This window comes from Amborella trichopoda, chromosome 4 (genome assembly GCF_054954075.1).
Source record: "Amborella trichopoda isolate Santa Cruz 75 chromosome 4, AtrichopodaSantaCruz75HAP2 v2.0, whole genome shotgun sequence".
NCBI classification, from domain to species: domain Eukaryota; kingdom Viridiplantae; phylum Streptophyta; class Magnoliopsida; order Amborellales; family Amborellaceae; genus Amborella; species Amborella trichopoda.
Window position 1 is genome coordinate 4,033,741 of NC_142339.1, and position 15,085 is coordinate 4,048,825.

Consider the following 15,085-nt stretch of genomic DNA (forward strand, 5'->3'; position numbering starts at 1 on the left):
AATGCTGTTTAACTTAACCAACAAAATCTCAACCCCTTAAAAATTAAATCTTTAATTTAGGAGCACTTTTTTTTCCTTTTTTTTTTTTTACTACCGAATGTTTCAATTCAAGAGCTCTGTCACATTGTTAGGGGGTGACATCTCAAAAGCCAATAATTCTTTTTTAAGTATTAGATGGCTCGGATCATGTAGTTAGGATCTCTCTCTCTTATTTTCCTTTTTTTTTTTTTTTAACTTTTCTATCAGAATTAGCAGGTAATCTCTCTCTATTTTTTTTTTTTAATTCACTCTGAGTTAGCAGGTGATCTCTCACTCATTTTCCTTTTTTAACCTCTCTCAGAGTTAGAAGGTGGTCTCTCTCTCTCATTTTCCTTTTTTTTTTAACTCTAAGAGTTAGCAGTTGATCTCTCTTTCTCTCACAGTTAGTCTGTATGTGACACGTCTAGACTAATGACAACTTTATCTCCTCGAGTGTCCAAACACCTTCCCCAGTTCCCCTCTCCCCCACTCTTTTAGACGACTTCAAAATTGGAATTTAGATTCTTCAATATTATTCTCTTCTAGCATTCTAAACTTCATATTTTGCAAGAACTAGAGTTATAATTTTCAACTGATCAAGAAGCCAAAAACTACAAAAACAGAAAACCCTATCTTCTTTCTCGGTTATTCATTTATTTCCATTGTTTTTTTGGTTCGAGTTATGCTATTAGTCTGCTTTTTCTTATTTGTGATTTAAATTCCAAGAAAACCTTTCAATGTAGCTCCACAAAAATATGAAGATGTGTAGATATAGATATATGGGTAGCACCGTACGCATTGGTCTCCCTTTATTCTATTCGGCTGAGAACATAAATTTGCTAAAGTTAAAAAATAATCTAATCCAAGGATTAAAACATCATCGAGCCGACTTAGGAATCGTTGATTGGTTCGGACCGAGAAGATACCCGGGCCATGTTTTGGCTGAACTCAAGTGAATGGGGTTTCTTTTCTCCTTTATATATATATATACATATATATATATACAGCTTTAATCTATTTTCATGCCCATTTTGATCAATTTGAGCCCAAATCAATGCATTAGTTATGCTTTTAGGCAAGAATTTTTCATGAAAATACCCCATGAATCCCAAACTGCCTTTCTTTCAATATCTCTCTTATTTCTCAACTAATATATTTTAATTTGATAAAAAATGTTGGCATTGGAGCCCTATAGAAGATCCTTGGAAAAAATTGTTGGATCTAAATCTAAAATAGAAAATATCAAAAGTTCAAATTCTATCTTGGAATTGAAACTATTCGATTGACCTCTCATTTTTCACTAATTCTGCTAATTTGTTCGAAAATGTCACATGTGGTCACAATTTCCCACATATACACAGTGTGGACCAAATGCCTTTTTTCACTAGTAGATATAAGCCAATCAATTCAAACTTAGTGTCTAATTCATTAAATTAACCAACTTATTAACCTTTGAATCATGGCAGAAGCCCTTTTAAAGCAACGGTCGGTTAAGCAATTTTATATTTGGCCTTTCCATGTTTGAGTGGTTGAGCTCTCTAATTACCCCACAAACCCATGAAAAGCAGCCACCAAACAACTTGGGGTTTAATCTGACCCTAGAAACTTATGTCTTTTCATTGAAACATCAAAAAACAAAACACCTCACACCTAGTTTACTCTGAATGACAAAAAGAGTGATTTAAAAATCATTGAGCTGATTCAGAATTACTTTAACATCAAATGCCCCACAATTTAGTCAAAAAAAACTTAAAAATTGCCCAAGTCTCCCGATTTCATGTATGGTTTTCAGTTCCTTGTTAAAAATAGCCGATTCACTTTGTCTCAAACCCATGTCATGTCAAGTCAGAGCCAGAGTATGATTCTTTTCAACATTGGATAAAATAAAATGTAACAATGTACCTAATGATAATTTTATTGGTTTAGGAATCATTTACTGAAAAATAACCATGAAATTTTTTTTTTTTTTTTTTTAAAAGGAAAAAGTTTATGGTTGCAACCTTAAAATTTAGAATCAAAGGTGTATCTAAAAAATCCACCATAAAAGGTTGTTTGGATATTTGAAACCCTTTAATTGATCATCTAGACAACGAGATGTATGAATATGAAAAAAAAAAAAGATTTCGAGTCTGTAAAATAGTGTATCTTGCAACACATTATCTGTACTGTCCATTTTCATGCTTTTCATGTGTTTATATATCCATTTGATTTGAACCATTTTTAGAGTTTAAAATTTTATAACTAGAGATGAAAATAGGTTCTCAAGCCATCTTAAGAATTTTTTATATCAAAATTATATTTATGATAAAATTCAAAGGAGCGCCTTAATTTGATTGTTTAAAGTTGCAACCTTATACAAACCACACCCCTAAAAAAAAAACTTGAGCAAAAACAGTGTTATTGTGAAGGTACTGCATAGGGATAGTCTCCATGCAATATTCCTCTCCATTTCTTGGATGAATGTGGGATTAAAATGAGTATTCTTACTAGCCATTTTCTCTTTATTAGGGTACTATAGTGTGTCACAGGATAAGTAAAATGATTTAATACAGACCATGGTAAAATAGGTTACTTAACCACTTCATTGAATTTTTTAGGTAGTTTTACTATTTTATTGATATGTATCTTTTTCACTTTCAAGTAAAAGAGTTTATAGGCTATCAATCACGGAGGGTAAAGTTTGTATGGTATCAACCTTCTGCTATAAAAGTAAGGTGCACTTAAAAAATTCATCCAAAAGTACTTTTTTGATGTTACTGGTCCATCAATTGAACATCTTGACTTTGTGGTGTATAAATATGGGAAAAAATGATTCTGTCTTTTTTTATTTATTAAAAGTTCAAAAAGACATCAGTCTTGGGAATAATGCACCTTGTATAAATTATATGGATCACCAATTTTTTTTAAAAATTAAGTGTTTATAGATATGTTCAACCTGCACCATTTTGTGATCTTTGAATTGTGTGGAAATAGATTTTCAAGTCATCGTATGAGTTTCTAACAATGGAATTGCATCTTCGTACATAGTTTGAAGGTGCGCTTCTGCTTTGATTGTATAATGTTGACACCTTACGTAAGGCAAAACTTTACATGTGATCCCACTTACATATAAAATATATGTTACCACTGCTCTCAGCTGTCAAATTTGAATAGATATTTGCGATTGCTTGAGTTACAATGTTAAAAGTTGGCTTTTTAGCGTCAGGTCTTGATTCGATGGCTCATACTGCTTTGTTGTTAATATTTATTTTATAAATTATTTTGCAGTGAAATTTAGGGTATGCATGATAGAAAATTAAAAAAAAAATAAAATTTGTTGAACCATTACCATAATGCTCTTGAAACTTGTGGGGGCATTTTGGTTATTTATTTTCATGAGAAATATTTTTTTTATTTTGGATAGGCACAACCCAATAAAAATATGTGACACCCCAAATTTTACTAAAAAATGTTTTGTAAATGAAAATAAAAATCAAACATTATTTTGACGTGAGCAATCTTAGCCATCCATTCATATCAAACAACTAAGAAGTAGTTACATATAATTTATAGGATTGTATAATATGATACCATTTATTTTTTGTACATGGAGGTCATCATAATTTTTTTCTATTGAATATAAAATCCAATAAATGAAAGCATGTCAAAACATTCGAGAAATTTTATTTTGGACTTGTGCCCAACTAATGATATATTCTCAACCACCTGATTTTAAATCTAATGGTCAATAATGATTGTGGTCGCCTTGTATAAAAAACAAATGGGGAAAGTTTATATAGAGCTGAGGCACTAAACAATCAAATTTGAACCTACCTAAAAAATTTCACTAGAAGGGGTTATTTTGATGTCAAAATATCTTCAAATTGATGATCTCGACATCAAGATGCATGGACATAAGAAAAAAATAGATTACAAGTTTTGGAAATAGTGTATTTTGTAACACATTTTTGGACCGTCAATTTTCAAGATTTCATAGATATGTCGATTTACACTAATTTTGAAGCTTTAAACTTTATAATTAAATATGAAAATATATTTTAAGGCTATCACAAATTTTCGATATTAAAACCACATTTCTCGATACTATTTGATGGTAGGCTCTAATTTGATTGTTTAGAGCCTAGGCTCTATACAAACCGCACCCAAAACAAATAATGTCATTGTATACATTTATGTGATTTATGGGATCCCATACAAAGCTTTTCCATTTATAAGTGGGAATTGTATAAAAAGAGACAATTTACTTTTGATACAAGGTGATCACAATTCTTTAAAACCATTTGATGTAAAAATTGATAGCTTGGATATGTTATAAAGTTTAATAAATTTTATTTTAAAATTGAAGCTTGGTCAATAGAATAATTGCAGCCACCCAATTTCACATCTAATAATCAAGATTAATTCGACCAACTTGTATCAAATAGAGATACAAGGTAAATGGTCCCATTTTATATTTCTCCAAATAAACTACTTTTAGTTTAAGGGAATGTTGAATTTAGGAAGAATTTCAAGTAACAGGGCATTTTGGTCACTCTAGAGGCAAATTGCCTTTATACTTGGACACGCAGAAGACAAATGATGGGATGGTGCCGCGGTCACTCTAGAGGCAAATTGCCTTTATACTTGGACACGCAGAAGACAAATGATGGGATGGTGCCGCCCAATTGGTTGGGCGTCTTGCCGGCTTGGTTACGAAAAAGACAATGGATTTGGTCTGACCTGGTATTCATGTGGTCAAGCCCGCATATGTAGAAACACGGGCTTATTAATAAATTTATTTTTTATATGGATTTTTGGATTTAATTTTTTAAAAATGTGTAATCTCATGAATATGCAAAAATACGTGAACAATAAAAAATATATATTTCTAGTAAAAAAACATTTGGGCAGTTAATTTTTATTGTTTTTTAGATGGAATACTTACATGCGCTTTCCACATCTTTGGTTCCAATATATCTCTTGTTTTTTGCCGAAGGATTTCATGCTACATATGGAGCATACTGTTAATTTACTCTCTTGAATAAAACCCAATTAAGAGTGTTTTTGGGGCCTCAAATTTTGGGGGTATAACATCTTCAAGTCATATACTATAATTGATGAAATGAATTTCTAATTTTCATCTATATGGGCTTAGAAAGATAATCTAGATTTAATAGAAAACGAGCTTGATTCTACTCGGGAATCTATTGTCTCATTCTGGTTCTATGTATATATAAGAAAATGACCGAATCGAAAAGGGAACTGGCAGTTTTGCATAATAAAACAACGACTCTCTACAATAAAACATCGATTTGGACTGCCAATTCACTAATCCAAACCAGTTTTTGGTTGGTTCACTATTTTTTCACATGATTTCGTTATTTCATTTTTTGTTTTACACAATAGCTATCTGCCGATTCGATTTGGGACCCGTTTTTGTGGTGCCCAATTTGGGCTTCAATTTGTTTATAATCCACATATAGAAACATCCAATTCTTTTAGAGTGAGACAGTGTTAAAAAAACAATATTAAAAATAAAAGGTTATCATTTGAATATAATCATCCGGTAGTTTTTTAGGGGTTTCCAAAATTTTGGATCTAAATTTTTTTTCCAAAGTTAGTATTCTGCCCAAGGGAGTAAGTGTACAATATATGCTCCAACAAAAGTATAGAAGTCTTTTTTTTTTCTTTGTTTTTTCCCTGGTAATGATCCCTTCTTCTTATCTTGACGACAAAACACCATGTAGTCCTAAATAAAACAAGGGTAGCATTTGTGATGTGAGATGAATGAAAGGTGTGTTAAATCATAGGGTTGATTTCAACGCATCTTACAACGTTTAAAAAATATTAAGCAAGATTGACGGGGATTTGTTGTTTTGGAAGGGAATTCCCCTAAGGAAAAAGTTTATATAGAGTCAGCGCCGTAAACAATCAAATTAGAGCACACCTAAAAGGTTTCAGTAGAAGATGTCCAAATGTCCTCAAATTAATCATCTCAACTTTAAGATACATGGACATGATGAAAAAATAGATTTCAAGCTTTAAAAATAGTGCATATTATAATGTACTTTTGATCGGTCAATTTTCAATATTTTCAAGTTTGGATAGATTTGCATGATCTATACTATTTTTAAGCTTTAAAGTTTATAATTCGAGATGAAAGTATATTTTAAGGCTATTACACAGATGTTCAGTATTGAAACCACATTTCTCGATACTATTTGAAGGTGAGGGCTGAGTGTTGTTGCAGAGGAGTTAATTGATGCTTAACCTTATTGTAATTTTTTCTTTGAGTAATAAAATTAAATAATACCATAAAAAAAAGAATTATTAGAAGAGAGTAGAGCATTTTTTCCTACATTTTAAATATTTATGAGAGAGAGGTAGGGGATAACAATGGTTTGCGTCAATGTTATCAGAGCAATTACGGGTTTGGTCCAACTAACATCAGGTTCAAGTAAACTGGTTGGATCTGGCTTGAGAAAAAATAAAGAGTAAAAATATAGTTAAAAAATTTATATATATATATATATATATATAATGTTTTGTTTGTTCAATTGATCAAAATTAACTAGTTCAATCAATCAAAAACAATAAAATATTAATTTTAATATATTTTAAACTAAATTCAGTTTTTGTTTGAACTTAAAGAGTTAAACTCTGATCGGACAGACCAATCTTATCTTGATAATACCAGTTCATGTGAATATTTTGGGAATTGGGATTGTGGCGGAGTGCTACCACAAAAGGATGTGGGCATTTTAGATGATTTGAATACATTCAATCAAATTCAAATAACATTGAACGAGTATACTGATGTAAAAGTTTATTGCTCACTTCTGTAGGTGCAGAATCAAATTAGGAAGAATTCTAGATGATTATTTTAAAAATTGGATTTTAAGTTCTTTAACACTTTGATCTCGCCGTCCAAAAATTCGATGATCTACATTCAATTTTAAAACACTTTTTTTTCAAATGCACATAGTGTGTTTTAAATTATTTCTGAAGTTGGTTGCCACATTGCAAAAAATACATCCGACAACTCAGAATCTTAAAAATACTCACATATTAAGGGAGTAAAATACTAACATATTAAGGGAGTAAGTATACAATATGCTCTGCGGGAGTGTAAACCTTTTCGACAAATAACTATTTTTTCAATGTTGATTCAACTATAAATAACTTGAAAAGAAAAGATGTTGATAGTGATAGGGAGCGTACCGTTGCCCCCCTTCTAAGATACATAAAATAATAACACATCGAAGGCATAAAAACTATGCATAAAGTCCAGCATTTTATAATAGTAAGATGATGGCGACTCAAACCGAAAGTCGTCATAAACTCAAAAGTTAGAGAGAGAGAGAGCCAGTGTAGAGTAATAGGGATTTGGGAATGCATTATTTTAGAGAGAGAGAGAGCTACAATATGGAGCAATTGGGAATGCATTTTGCTTTTAGAGAGAGAGAACATGGAGCAATTGGGAATGCATTTTGCTTTTAGAGAGAGAATATAAAGCAATTTGGAATGAATTTGGCTTTTAGAGAGAGAATATAAAGCAATTTGGAATGAATTTGGCTTTCTTAGAGAGAGAGAGATATGGCGCAATTGGGAATTTTGCTTGAGAGAGAGAAACAATGTGGAGCAATTGGGAATGCATTTTGCTTTTCTTAGAGAGAGAGAGAGAGAGAGCCACTGTATGGAGAAATTGGGAATTTTGCTCTCTTTTTCGATTGATAATGGAGCTATTGAGATTTGAGAATATGCAAGTAGCCGTAGACGATAAGAAAGCGGAGGGAAACGTATACGAGACCGAATAGATGAAATACAAGCTAGTGGCAACAGGTTGGTATGGGTTCGGTTGGAGTTGGACCCGAATACCATTTGGATCCAAAATTTGGATATGTGCTAAGATATGTCGGGCTTTGGGTTTGGTTGGATCCATTTCGACCATATGATTAAGATTTTTTTTTTTTTGTTTGCTATTTTTTTTGCCCATCATATATCATATGATTGTGATTTTTTTTTTTTTTGGTCAATAATACTGTAAATATTGTGACAATATGAACACTTATTATTTTTCTAAAGATACATGATTGTCATCATATATCCTATAACTACAAGTATAGGTCATGTCCAATTGAACCGCATCTAAACTTAAATAGTATTCAGGTCTAAAATTTGGACCCATATTCAAACCCGAGGTTGGGTGTATCTATCGACTCCCGGGTACTAGTTTGGCCCATTGCCCCCTCTTAATATTAATACAAGTGTTAGAGACTCATTTAGTCATGAAAAAATTTATATAAAGGTGAGGCTCTAAGCAATCAAATTATGACGCATTTCAAACATTCACAAGAAGAGGCTTTTTCAATGTTAAAAAACCATCAAGTTCGATCATCTTGACCTCGATGCGTGGAATTAAGAAAAAAAAGATTTAAAATTTTTAAAATAGTGCATCTAATAAGTTATTATCTTGATTTTTTAGATTTTTTTAGTGTTCAACGATCTGCTCAATTTTTAATATTTAAATGTTATGACTAGAAATGAAAATATTTCCAGATCATCATAAATTTTTTTAATCAATAAACGGCTCTATTTGAAGGTACGCCTTATTTTGATTGTTTATGGCCTCAGCCTTACAAACGTACCTTTAGTGATTGGTGGTCTAGAGCCAGGGCGGCATAGCCTCGTACGCACGAGTTAATGGGCACAGCGAGCAGTGAGATAGAGAGAGAGAGGCCTTAAAGAGGCCCAACTGGAGAGAAACAGAGCATAGAAAGAGAGAGAGTGAAGCCATTGCAGCTGATGTAGAGAGAGAGAAGCCATTACAGTCGCTGGAGAGAGAGAAGGGGCCATTACAGCGGCTGGAGAGAGAGATAGAGAGAGCATTACCATGTCATCGAGTAGCAGAGGGCAGACTTACTGGTGCCACGAGTGCGACATGTCGGTTTCTCTCCTCCCCACTCTCTCTCTCCTTTGCCCCCACTGCCAAGGCAACTTCATCGAGCAAATGGACCTGGATTCCCCTCCCCACCATAACCAATTTTCCGGCCAAGATTCCGGCCAGGATCACTTCTCTGGCGAAGATTCCGGCCAGCAATGGGAACTCCTCTCCCAAACCCTAGCCCACCTCCTTCACCCCAACAACCCCTCCCCTCTCCCCACCTCCAAAGCTTCCATCGCCTCCATTCCGACGGTTAGGATCTCTCCGCCACCTTCTCACACCTCAGATCTCGCCATCTACTGCCCAGTCTGCAAGGATGAATTCGAAATCGACGACGAGGTCAAGCAATTACCCTGCAACCATTTGTACCATGGCGATTGCATTCTTCCGTGGCTCCAGACGCACAATTCGTGCCCCGTCTGCCGCTTCGTCTTGCCAACCGAGGAGCATTTGGGGAATTTGCAGGACGGCGATGACCCATTGAGAGGCATTCTGGGAAATTCTCAGGCACTGCCCGTCGAGGTGCTGGACCCTTTGAGGGGCATTTTGCAGACCTTGCAGGATCCTTCTGCCGATTCCGAAGCATTGAGGGGCATTTTTGGAGATTCACAGGTCCCGATGAGCGATGGGGAGGACCCTTTGGGTGGCATTTTGGAGAATTTGAGGGAACTAGGGCAAGGATTAGGGTTAGGGTTGGGGTTTGAGGAGCTGATTGAGGGGAATTTGGGGATCGATATCGGGAGCACATTGCAGAACATTGCGAGGAGGCACAGGATGGTGTTCCCAGGGATCAGTTCGGGTACACGGATGGCTCAGGTGGGCCCCACCACGTCTATCGTGGGGCCCACAAGCAGCGGCGAGACAGTTTCGAGCAGGCCACAGGCGGAGGTGGATGGGGATGCAGTCATGTCGGAGGCGAGAGGGGGGCTGATCGAACGATAGGAGATCTTCTATTCTGGTATTCTGTGAAGAAGGTATGTTGTTGAAATTATTTCAATTGTTGTTATATCTCACGATCTCAGTAAATGTGTTGAATTTTTCTTTTCTTTTTTTTTTCAGTTTTGCTTCTATTTGGTGATAATTTGAAGTCTTTTCCATGTTGTTGTTTGTTGAATTGTTGTAGAGGAAACTGGTTAATTTTTGTATTCCTTCCATTTTCATTTATTTTTTATTCAGAAACTGGAGAAGAGTTTTTCTTTTTGTTTGGCTGAATTTTTAAGAATATTGGGTGTTGTCAAGGTACATATACCTTGTGTGCATAAGAGGAAGTTGGTATCTTTTTATTTTTATTTTTCTGGATTTTCATTTTTTTATAGTTTGATGCTTGAAACACATTATGCCCATTGTGACATGTCCTTCAACATATTGAAGGATATTGAAAGTTATATCAACCCTCCAAATTGCCTATTCCTCGTGACATGTCCTTCAACATATTATCCCAAAATTGAGATTAGTAACTTGGAAAACTAAAAAAGTTGCCTCCCCAAATTTACCAAGCCTAAATTTGTTAAAAAATAAATAAATAAATAAATAAAATAAAAAGAATCACCATGCCTGTGTCCATGACCTTCACAATCTTCCAAATTCCCAACATATAAGCCCGCCTCCCCAAACACACAAGGAAAAAAAAAAAATGACGTAAAGCCATCATGCGGCCTTTTCTTTTAGAAGAACCCATCTATAAAAAGGACTGTATGAACTTTTTTCATTCACTTCTCTTTTGGCTAAACTACATCTAAGGTGCAAATTATGAAAAGAAAAAACAGCTCTTTGGTGATGACCCTACATGCATACAGAAAATGCAAAAGGCTGAAACTTTATTGGCCAAGGTTCTGGAGAAATCCTTCCTCATTCTTTGATGAGATGTGCATAAAAGTTCATGACTGCTCGAATAAGAGGTGAGCTGGCTTGTGTTCTAGAGTAGGAAGGGCTCAACTGGCTTGTAAAGTGATCTTTATTCAGCATGATACATCTACTCTTGAATAAGAACTCTACGAAAATCCTATTATGGATTGATGATCTCGAGGAGTTGATCATCCATTTGGATCTAAGATTGTTCTTACTTTTTCTTTTTTTTGGATGAATAGATTGTTCTTAAGTTAGAAAACAGAAGTTTATAGGTACATGGAATTCTAAAGTTTTAATATGACAAATACTCATGATGTACAAATGACTTGAAGCAATGCAATAGTCAACTATGTACTCATGTGAATGTGGAAATGGGGAACTGGCATGTTGGAGGCCCATACAAAATGGATTCATGTTAAGAAGAAATCAGTCATAATTCTGAAAAATTGCCCATTATTATGCAAATTTTAGTATAGTTGCAGTCATAGTATGATTACCTAGGTCTTCAGGTGATTGGCTAAGTTTTTGGTAGGCCTGGCAATGGGCTGGACCTTCTAGCCTGGCCCAGCCCTAAAAGTTGGGGCCCGGGCCACAAGTTGTAGCCCGAAGGCAAGGCTAGGGCCGGACCACCACAACACGAGGGTAGGGCTGGCCTGAGGCTAGGCTGCCAAGCCACCACAGCCTGAGTGCCAGTCCTGGGTCATAGCCGTGCATGGCTAGGTCAAGCGGGGCCAGACCACCGCATCTCGAGGGCCGATCCTGGGTCATAGCCGCGACAGGGTTTGCCAAGTTTAGCCTGGTCCGGCCTGAGCTAGGATCTTGTTGGCAGAGTCTAGGCTGTGTCAGGCCAGGGCTGGCCCTACAGGGACTAGGGCCAAGGCTAGCCCAGTCGTTGCCAACCCAATTTTCGGTAGTTGAGAATACCAAGTTGTGTGCTATATGTTTTTTGGAAATGATCCCAAATGCCCTTAGCTAAAGTCACGAAAATAGTTATGAGCAATTAAGTAATGTTTGTATGAGGGTTTTAGAACCCAAATCATTGGGGCGGATCGTTCACTGACAGATCCATGTAAGATCATTGGATCGATGATCCAAAAAATAGTAAAAGTAAATGAAATAAAATAAAAATTAAAATAAGGGTTTATGAGTGGGGGATTTAGGGGGGATGTAACAAAACATTAGATTATATATATATATAAGTATAATGAAACCTGGAAAGGTTAAGCTGGTTGTCTCCTTTGATGAGAGCTGAGTGGGAAAAATTGGGAGGAAAATTTCATCTTGAATTTTCTCCTATATTGTTAACCTAAAGATCAAGATATTATATGATCTCCTATAGACAATTTTCTCCGAAATTGTATCCTTTGGACCATATCATCTTCAGTGATAGTATATTTCTTTTCTTTTCTTGTTAATGCTTGTCTAGGTTACATGATATCAAAGATTGGAAAGGACGAAATTATGGTTGTGGAATCACTGTTTTGAAAAGTACTAAAAATGACTAGAATATTTATGTAGTTTGGACATGGTAGAATTTTGGCTTTGTGGGCATTTAAGGGAGGGAAAGAGAAACGTCCCTTAGGCTTGGACTTAGTAGTAGACACATCAGTTTGGGTGAGGTAGGGAGATGAAGGGTTCAGACCCTTGAAGTTTGTCAAACAAAACCAGCTGCTCTACAAAAGTAAAATTAGTGAAGCATCATGGTTACAAAGAACTTACGGAAACTAGTGAGGTTAATGGTCGAGTCCTTTTTTTTTTTTTTAAATGGTCTGTGACTGGAATGGTTTGCTGTTCTTTGTTGTTGTTGCTCTTATGATGAAACCTGGAAGTAGGCAGGGCCCGGTCTAAGTCTATTTGGTTAGTCCGGAGTTCTATCCGTCAGGACTCAGATCAGGAATTGCTGATTTCTTTAAGGGATTGTATAGAATGAAACCATTTACCTTTGATATAAGGTGGTCATAATTCCTTACATCCATTTGATGTGAAATTTGATTGCTTGGATGTGTCACGAAGTTCAAGAAAATTTCTTTTGAAGTTTGAGCTTGGTCAATGGAATAATTGCAGCCACCCAATTTCACATCCAATGGTCAAGATTATTGTGACCACCTTCTATCAAAGGTAAATGGTCTCATTCTATACTTTTCCTTTCTTTAAATACCTGGACAGGCTCTGTCATGGCATGGGTAGGCTTGGGCAGATTCTGTTATCACTTGGGTTACTCAAGTTAGGATCACCTAGAACCGGCAGGGTGCCTGCTCCGGCTGATTTAGGCTGGTTTGGGTCGGGCTTGAAGTATTTAAGCACTGGTTCTTTTCATTATTTGGGGAGAGATGTAGAGTGTAGTTTACAATAAACAAAGTGTACAAGATGGAAAAATGAGAAGGGAGAGGGAGGGGTGCGCATGACTATTAGTTCTTATTTTTAATTTTTGTGGTAGGTGAGGGATCGCGGTAAGATGAGTGGATTAGGTTTTCACAAGGGTGGCGTTGGAGATGATTGAGATATAGAAGGGGAGTAGGCTTTGGTGGACTAATAAAACTAGCATGATGAGTACCTATTGCCAATTGGGATGTTTGGGTTCAATGAAAGTGCAGATGTTGAGAGTTTAACAAGGAACATACATATGAAAGCATGGCAAAAACGTGTTCTTTGATGCTACTTGTCATATGAACTGCTCTCTGGGGAAAAAGTAGACTGATACTAGTATGATTCATATGATGTGTGTATGGTACATATATTATATAGTGACCATGGCCTTCTATATATGCATTTTAAGAAATGACATTTGGTAAAGATAAAAGATACAAATAAGCAACTCAACCATCACAGACACTTAATGAGGGATTAATGCCTATAGATTTTGTCAGCAGCTTTACCCATTTCCTTAGGTCTAGCATTTGGGGGTGTCTGAGTCTGCCCAAGTCACTTGCAACCGGCATCTTGCTGGTTTCAGATGACCTTAATTAGGGTAACCTGAGTCCTGACGAAGTCTGTCCAGGTGTTCATGAAAAAAGAAACAATGATTTCTGGTCCGAGTTATTGAGCTATCTGACTTGGATTTGCCGTGCCTATACAAGCCGGAGCCTGCGGGTTCCGTACCTGGTTCCATGTTTTAAACCACTGTTTGAGACCCATCTGAAAATAGGATCGCATTATATTTTCCTCCTTTTTGTTTAATCGTTATGGTGCTTTCAATTGTTTGTTTATAAGGAAGCTGTGGTTTATTGAAGTTTGAACTTCGAGGCATTTTCATTAAAACCGAACACATTCACCTTGTCCTTGAAACAATCAAGTCTTACTCAATTATCAGACAATAGAAAACTTAGATATATGACTCCATGACCATGCTTTTTCTTTTTGGATCCACTTCAATTGGCAATATTAGGTTGTTATTTATTAGTTTTTCCTTTAATAAAACTTGGGTCTTGCAGTCTTGGACAAGAACCTTGATTAGGCAAACTTTTGGCAAAATTATCTGTATTTGTTATGGGGTCTGATTCGCCTAAATTGGAGGTGTTTGTTGCACAGCGATACTCTCACCTTCTGATCACGAGAGGAAAAAAAAAATTTGTTACTCTGACCTTCAATCTCGAGGTCAGGTACACTATGGCCCTTATGCCATTTCAAAGCACTTCACTGTACTTATTTGCAAGCACACAGAATGCTTAGTTTTCCTTGTCAGTTACATGGTTTAAGAGTAAACATAGTGCTAGTGAACCTCTGAAGTTGTTTGCAACCATCTGCATGTCATCACATACATTTCTGCCTCTAATGTTTCGTTGATGTTATCGCCTTTTTGTTGTCAAAGTGATTGGAGTGTCTATACATGAGAGAGAGAGAGCTTTCTGAACTTGCATTGCATCCATGTTTGTCAGTTTCTCGTAATTCCTTTCATCTCTCCCCTTGAAATTTGTTCTTTATGTTTGGGTTTTGAAGCTCACTTTTGCCGCATGTACAGTTTTCACTGCATTGGTGGTAAAGAGAGAAGCAATTTCTATTCAAAGAAAGCATTGTGGCTGTGGCACAAATGCTGTGGTCATGGAGTCTTGTTTATGTTTACCGGGATTCCCGGTATATCACTTTGTAGTATTATCAACTGTACATTCATTTCCTCTCTCCAAATGGTGGATCTTGGTGAATAAATGTCTGGTGAACTTTGTTTGGGAAATTGAGAATTTGGGTTTTGCAGACTCATCTGTTTTCATGACCTCCATGTTTAATAAAAGAAATTTGAGTTCCTTTTCCAGTTATGATGTTGTTAAGCAACAAAATAAAGAAGCCATTTTCAAGTGACAT

The 15,085-nt window shown here is 35.8% G+C and overlaps 1 protein-coding gene across 1 annotated transcript; it reads left to right on the forward strand.

Annotated features, from left to right (window-relative positions):
- Positions 1-8,769: 8,769 nt before the first annotated feature.
- Positions 8,770-15,035, forward strand: LOC18439315 (uncharacterized). The gene is made up of 2 exons (XM_006849483.4): positions 8,770-9,915; positions 14,748-15,035. Exon 1 carries the CDS (start codon positions 8,891-8,893, stop codon positions 9,881-9,883), a length of 993 nt encoding a protein of 330 aa, XP_006849546.2. The 5' UTR covers positions 8,770-8,890; the 3' UTR covers positions 9,884-9,915; positions 14,748-15,035.
- The last annotated feature ends 50 nt before the right edge of the window (positions 15,036-15,085 follow it).

Coding starts and splice junctions, on each gene's coding strand:
- LOC18439315 (XM_006849483.4), top strand. CDS start 8,891: ATGTCATCGAGTAGCAGAGGGCAGACTTACTGGTGCCACGAGTGCGAC.